This window comes from Elephantulus edwardii, unplaced genomic scaffold (genome assembly GCF_000299155.1).
Source record: "Elephantulus edwardii isolate Elephantulus edwardi_28Jun2011 unplaced genomic scaffold, EleEdw1.0 scaffold00446, whole genome shotgun sequence".
Classification (NCBI taxonomy): Eukaryota; Metazoa; Chordata; class Mammalia; order Macroscelidea; family Macroscelididae; genus Elephantulus; species Elephantulus edwardii.
In genome coordinates this window covers 717,006-724,507 of record NW_006400196.1, presented here as the reverse complement: position 1 = coordinate 724,507, position 7,502 = coordinate 717,006, and the positions used below count along the sequence as shown (strand labels likewise).

The 7,502-nt window shown below is 36.4% G+C and overlaps 1 protein-coding gene across 1 annotated transcript in view; it reads left to right on the top strand.

The window, feature by feature from the left end:
• Window positions 1–317: 317 nt before the first annotated feature.
• LOC102872164 (protein FAM210A-like) overlaps window positions 318–7,502 on the top strand; it is a 56,097-nt gene continuing 48,912 nt past the window's right edge. Inside the window, exon 1 of the mRNA XM_006902752.1 lies at window positions 318–790. Coding sequence (XP_006902814.1) covers window positions 318–790 — 473 coding nt within the window. The remainder of the gene's footprint in view (window positions 791–7,502) is intronic.

The following is a 7,502-nucleotide window of genomic DNA, read 5'->3' as shown; positions in this document are numbered from 1 at the left end:
CATACTCCTTTTTTATTCAAATAACAGAGTCCCTATTTTTATTGGCACAAAATAACCTGAAGTATTCCTTCCTATAATGTTTGCTAATCAGGTTTTCTGTATTGTATTAGATTAATTAAAAATGTCATTAAATTTTTAATTGTGATATGTTAGAACTGTATACCTTACAATTAATTTTTTTGTCTTTTATAACAGTCTTTATTTTAGATTTAGTTTTAAATTAATTGGCTTATAAATGAAACATACATAATTTCCTTTTTTTTTTTTTTCACATATAGGCTCAATAGAAGCTGAAACCCATCAATCCAGTCTTCAAAATGCAGTTAAATATACTACGGACTGTGTCGGTGCTGGTCCATCGGACTATCTTGGAACCGCCTAAAGCTGGTGTTTTTAGACACTGTCAAAGCATAAAGGGATTATTATTTTTGTATAATGCTGAATCCAAAGTAGTGTGGACACAGGGCCGTCCAAAACACTGGCTACCCTTACCGGCTGCCCAATGTGCTACAAAGGAATGGAAGTCATTCAGTGTTCAGTCACCCTTACTTGGGGTCCTTCACCATAAGAAATGGGAGCAAAATATGTTATCCAAAAGGGTTATATCTAAAGCAACATCAACAGGAATTCCCACAGGAAAAAAAGAAGAACCTGATCCTTTACAAGACAAGTCTATTAGTCTATATCAGCGATTTAAGAAAATGTTTAGACAATATGGAAAAGTTTTGATTCCAGTACACCTAATAACTTCTGGCATTTGGTTTGGAACATTTTACTATGCAGCCATAAAGTAAGTTTTTACTTAGTTTTAATACTTTCTCCTGTTTTAACAGAATGCTAATGATATTTAACAATAGACTTAAATCATCTTTTAAATGCTTTAATAACTTTACAGAATGTGTAACTACTCTACAGAGTTGTCTTTCACATTATGGTAATAATATCTTATATATGCTCACTGTACACATTACAAATGAAAAAGTTTACTAAAATTTTTAAATGTATCATTGAAGAAGCTTCACAGCGTTATATGAAGCAGGTAGTTCCGTTCTCTTGAGAACACTGAATAAGCAATAAGTAATTTTCCCAAAATAACTCAGTTATTAGGGAGATTTGATGGCCTAGTGAGTAGAGAGTTGTGCTGCCAGCTTTGCATCAGCTTTGAATCTTCCAGCTGTTCCACAGAAGAAAGATGGGCAAACTTGTCACATGCTATTTACAGGCTCTGAAAACTCGCTAGAGGGTCAGCTATGGTCAGTTCTGATTAGGCAGCAAAGAACAACACAACTAGTTAAGAGGTGAACTCTGAACTAAAACTTCTTTAAATAAGCTAAACTGACTTAAATCTATTCTCTTAATCAGTATAAAAGTCTTCTATCAGTATTTAGGATAGCACAGAGACAAGAGAGCAGATTTCCAAAATACAGTAACAGTATGAATTTAGTATTTACATATTCCTTAGCTATTATAAATACCTATTATTTGTCATATGTATGGTCTTGATAGGAAATTACAGAAATATTTTTGCCAAAGTATAGCCAATATTTGTATTAGACAAAATGAACAAATCATACATGCTGTTACAAATTTTATACTTTCTATCACTTTTGAGACTTAGCACCACCAATGCTCCTTCATTAATGTGTTTGTTTAATTATGTTTTCTGAGCATGTTATCCAGTTAGTAGTCATAATATTCTGAGAAATGGAAAGAGAATGTTTTTCTTGTTTCTTCTGGCTCTTCTTTGGTAGCTCATAAGCATGCATTCTCCTGCCTTTAGATGATTGATTAAATATACTCCTCTCGTTTGAGCTATTAAAAATAACATTTTTATTCCTCTTAGTTTTCTTTTGTGGTAAAAGCAGAGCCAGAATAACCTAGTGATACTGTTATACTGAAAATTTCTCCTATGCCTTCTGGCACCTTAGTCAACTGTAGATGTCAGCTTGACATCTACCGTGTCTTCTTAAAAGATTCACTTTTCTCAGTATTTTTCTTCACTCTTCGGTTTGGCTCCAAGATCCAACACTATTACCAAGCCATGACTACTGATCAATCCTGTCGTTAACAGTACATAACTAACGGACATGTTTCTTACAAATGATAAGCGTACATGTGCATAGCATGTGTAGGAAACTGACATACAAGGGAGATTACAAGGCATGCCAGTCCCCTCAGAAACCATGTTCTCTACATAAAAATACAATACATATTATTTGTTTTCATTAAATTTTTTATGCTTCAAAAATTGAGCATTACTGTGTTCTATTGAAGATCTTAATCACATGTAAGATTATAAAGTAGGATTCCTGGAAGAGAAAACAAAGGAACTTGGTATTTTTTATTTTGCTATAAATTTAAAAAAAATTCTTGTGGTCTTACTATTAAATATGAAGAAGAAAGGAAACAAGTAATTTGTAATTTAAAAGATAAACATTTGACAGCCACATTGCATTGTGTTATTAAGTACTATCAAGCTGACTCCAGCTCAGCAACTCCATGATAACCTATCTAAACCTTGCTTGTCCTCTGCACTATCCTCCCAGACCACTGTGCTCAAACCCATTGTTGCATTGTATGGAGTTCTGATTACTCCACCCTATTAGCATTCTTGTCCTTTGAGGCATTGCTCTGGTGGCTTGATGCATAGCCCTATTTTGGTGATAATCAAAAGGTTATTAGTTCAGATCCACCAACTGCCCCATGGGAAGAAGCTGAGCCATCTCTTCTCCTAAAGATTGACAGCCTCAGAAGGTTGGCAGAGGGTCCCTGTAAATCAGAATTAACTTGGTGGTGGTGGGTTTGAGTGGATGGACACTGCCAAGCAAATTTGTCACTCTGTAATTAGCTAACTCAGTAAAATATCAATCTTTTGAAATCTTTCAGAGATGCTAAAGTGTGCATGCCAGCAGATTTTATTTTAAATTTAATTTGATCACAGCTCTTCTCTGGCAACTTTGCAGATATCCAGTCTAATCAGAATGTCTATTTTTGGTCAGATATTGTTCTTTCTATGACCACACTGTCCCTTTTAGTGGCCTTGTATATTAAAACTCAGCTTCCTAAATTCTGGGTCAGAATCTGGGCCAGTTTTTACTGCACTTTATCCAGATTCTGATTGTGTTTTATACTTATATTTCTACATTTTTTCCTTTGATTTTGTTATTGAATTTAAACAGCAAAATGTATAGAAATACAGCATTTTCTAGAAATGTGTAATATTGATTACACTCCATATTCACTCCTTTTATGAGTTGATCCTCCATCACTAACATAAACTCATTGCCCAGAGTTCCTGGCTAATCTTCTGAGTTGCTAATTTGATTTTATATAAATAGTACTATAAAGTGATAGGGGGCTCTGGTGACCTAATGGATAAGGAGTTGTGCCACCAGCACAAACACACTCAGTTTGAATCCACCAAGCTGCTCCGCAGAAGAAAGATGAATAATCTCATGAGTGATTTACTGCCTAAGAAAACCCACCAAGAGGGTCAGCTGTGGATCTGTTTCAACTCGACAGTATGTAACAAAAAGAACATAAATTACTATTTTATTTAAACAGCTTTTAGTTTAGAAGAAGCATCAGACTATTTTGGGCCACACAGTGACCAGAGGTACCAACTTACTTTTTTTCTTAGAGGAGGTCTCTGATTAGATTTATTAATTAATTTGTTTTTGTTTGGTTTTGGGTTGTGTTTGTGTTTTTGTTGTTTTGTTTTGTTTTGTTTTCTTGTTGTGTACCATCAAATCAGACTGGCACAGGAGGAGTTTGCCCCTCCTTCTCCAGCAGAGAACCTGGTGGATTCGAACCGAGCGCCTTCGGGATTGCAGTGCAGCTTCTTGCCACTAGGCCACCAGAGCTCCCTTGTTTCTTAATTTGTTTTTACTGAAGATGAATTTTATTTGGAATGAGGATAAGTACTGGAACACAGAGGAAGGAGACTGCTGCAGTAGAGAGAACAGTGATGATTTAGGGAGACAGTGTATTTTGTAAAATTAGTATAATTATGCTTTTTCTCCCCTCAGACTCAATTGTTACCACTGTTAACTCCAGTGTTGATTCTATCCTTAGTTTTTTTTATTAGTGGCCTTATACCATAATTGTTATTTTTGTGAATGCTTATCTCTGCATATTTTAGTCTACTTTCCTGTCCTTGCAGTATTTCACAAATTATTGGTGACTTTTTAGTGACATATAATACTCCATTATGTGAATTTTATCACAGTTTCTTTAGCCATTCGTCTATTAATGAGCACTTGGGGTTACTTCTGACTCTTTGCTGTTATAAATAGTGCTGTAATAAACATAGGTGTGAATATGTCCGTTTGTGTTGCACTTGTTATGTAGAGTATACACTTAGTAGTGGGATTGCTGTATCAGCTGGTGTTTTTAAGGGAGCATCAAGCTGCCTTGCATAGGAGTTGCAGTATTTTACATTCCCACCAGTAATGTATGAGAGTTCCACCATTTGTGGTTTGATGTCTTACTGAACTTTGCTATTTTTATAGATAAGAGATATCTCATTGTTTGATGTACAATATCTGGATAGCTAATGATCTTGAGGATTTCTTCATTTATTTGTTATTTGAATGTCTTTTCTGGTGAAATGTCTATTTATGTTATCTGCCTATTGTGTAATTGTATTGTTTATCTTACTGAACTGTTGCCATTTTCTATAAATTTTAGAAACTAGTCTCTAACAGATGTGTCATTGCAGGTTATTTTTCTCAATCTGTAGGGTCTGTTTTTTTCTCTTTAGTAGAAGATGTATGTAGGTGAACATAGGAGGGTCTTTTGATTGTTATCTCATTTAACTATGCACCTGAAAATTGGACAGAGGATAAAAATTACAGGAAAATTTGGTGCCTTTGAGTTGTGGTGTTGTAAAAGAGTACTGAATATACCATGGACTCCCAAAGGAACAAATCTGTCTTGGAGGAAGTGCAATCATGGTGCTCCTCAGAGACAAAGATGAAACTCCATCTAACATCCTACACATATTGTTGCTAGGATTGGGAGAGGAGGGTGTCTTTAGGAAAAGATACCATGCTAGGAAAGCTGAAGGATCTGAAAAAAGAAAGGACAGCCCCAGCAAGATGGACTAACAGTGGGCTGGAGTATATCCGAAATGATGCCACTGGCCTGGGATAGGGATAGAGAAAGGTTCATAAGGATGCTATCTCTGTGTTAAAGTCCACTAACAACAACAAAGTATTATATAATAACAAAATGTGCAAACAGAGTTAGAAAACAAAAAAACAGACTACATTTCAAACTCTGAAGAATATATTAAATTAAAACCTCAAATTGTAATGCAGAAGAATCCTTTGGGTAAAATCTTGAATTAACCAGAAAGTGTCAAAAGGGGATGGAAATTACTAGGGTATTAGAGTATAGTGGGCAGGTGGGGGGCAAAGGAATAGGAAAGATTCAGTGAGGACTCAAAAATACAGAGTAATAATAAAATAATAAGCATAGATTGTGGCATCAGCAGTCAGGAAATCAAAAGATTAATTGCAAAAGAAACTCTACTGTCAGGGATCTCTCCAGAATGCAAAAAGGCACTAAGGCACGCCTGATTCAGGCCATGGTCTTCACAGTTACTTTTTTTCTCAGCTGGACAGTGACCAAAGATGACAGAACACGAATCGATGTCTTTGAATTTTGGTGCAGGAGAAGAGTATTGAACATACTACACCATGGACTTCCAAAAGAGCAAACAGGTCTGTCCTGGAGAGAGTGAAACCAAACTGTTGGAGACTCAGATTTTGAAGCTCCATCTCATACTTTGGGCAAGCTAACAGTCTTTGGAGAAGGACATCATGTCTGAACAGTGGAGGGACAGCGCAGGAGAGGAAGACCCAGGATGAGAAGGATTGACATACTAACTGGGGCGATGAGGGTAGGTGAGTGAGAGACAATGAGATTGGCTTGTGATAGAGCAGGACTCAGAGCTATGGTATATAAGGTCGCTATGATTGCAGTGGACTCAATGCCACATAAAACAACATAGATCAATAGTAATTATATAAAATACAAGAGAAATAAATGATAGTATGAAACTGTAAATGAAAGATTGTACACAATGTACGTGAATGAAACTATATAGGAGTTATTGCATACAAGCCAATTAAAAAAATACTCAAAAGATGATGGAAGAAATACAATCACTATATCAAAAAGTAGGAGTTGATAATAATCCATTTCAGGAAGCTATTTACATTGAAGAGCCCATGATAACAAGTTCAAACTGCATTGAAGGCGTTGGCAAATACTAAGCCCCCAAGAATTAATGGAATGCCAATTGAGATCTTTGAACAAATAGATGCAACCTTGGACTTCATAAGTATCCTGTGCCAAGATATTTGGAAGACTACCTTGCCACCCTACTTGAAGAAATTCATAATGGTTTCCATTCTAAAATGCAATGCAATAAATTATGGAAATGGTGGAGCAGTATCATTAATATCACATGCAAGTAAAATATTTTTAATAAAATATTTTATACTGTTTTACTTTAAAAGTTCATTGTTTTTCATGCTGTAGCTTTCCGATTTCCTTTCCCACTCCTCCTCCCACCCATCAAATTGTAAGACCCTGTGATTATTCCCCCCATTCTCACCCCTCTACTCCCACCCTCCCCCCCTTGAATCCTCATACACGTTTTAATAGTTATCAATTTCTGCTAATGGTCTTATGCAGTATTTGCTCTTATAGGACTGAATCAGTTCACTTAGCATAATGCTCTCCAGTCCCTCCCAAGTTCGGTAGTGGTAGTGATTTTCAAAATCATTGCTTCCGCATGCTGTGTAGTAGTCCATCATGTGAATGTACCACAATTTCTCATTCCATTTAATTGTGGTTGGATATGTAAGCTGTCTCCATGTTTTTGCGATGAGTCTTTCATTCATACGGTGTCTGTGAGTTGTCTGTGACTTGACGACACTTAACAAGAACAGATAATGCTGCTATGAACATGGGTGCACAAATCTCCTTTTGTGCCTCAGTTCTCATTCTCTCAGGGTCTATTCCAAGCAGTGGAATAGCTGGGTCATATGGTATTTCTATGTTCAGCTTTTTGAGGGTGCGCCAAACTACCTTCCAGAGTGGTTGGTCCATTTTACAATCCCACCAACAATGTAAAAGAGTCTTTTTTTTTAATTAAATTTTATTAGTTTTAATGAACATTTACAGAGATTTCGGGTTTTCATTCATTCATTGTTCCACTGTTTTCTCCACACTCATCCCCAGTTCGTTCTTCTCCCCCCCCCATGTCTGTTTTAATTGTCCAGTTGCCACACTGCTTGTCAAAGCCATTTCTGATTAATCTCCTTTGTCAGTGTGTCCCTTTGTCCCTTGCCATTCACTATCACTCCTCCCTGAGAGAGACTTCACCCTCATTCATAAGGAAAAGGGGATGGCGTATTCTCTTAGCTACTTCCTGCTGAAAAGGGACGCTGTGGGTTTCAGGGTGAAGGTTTCTCTCACTACTCTAAAGG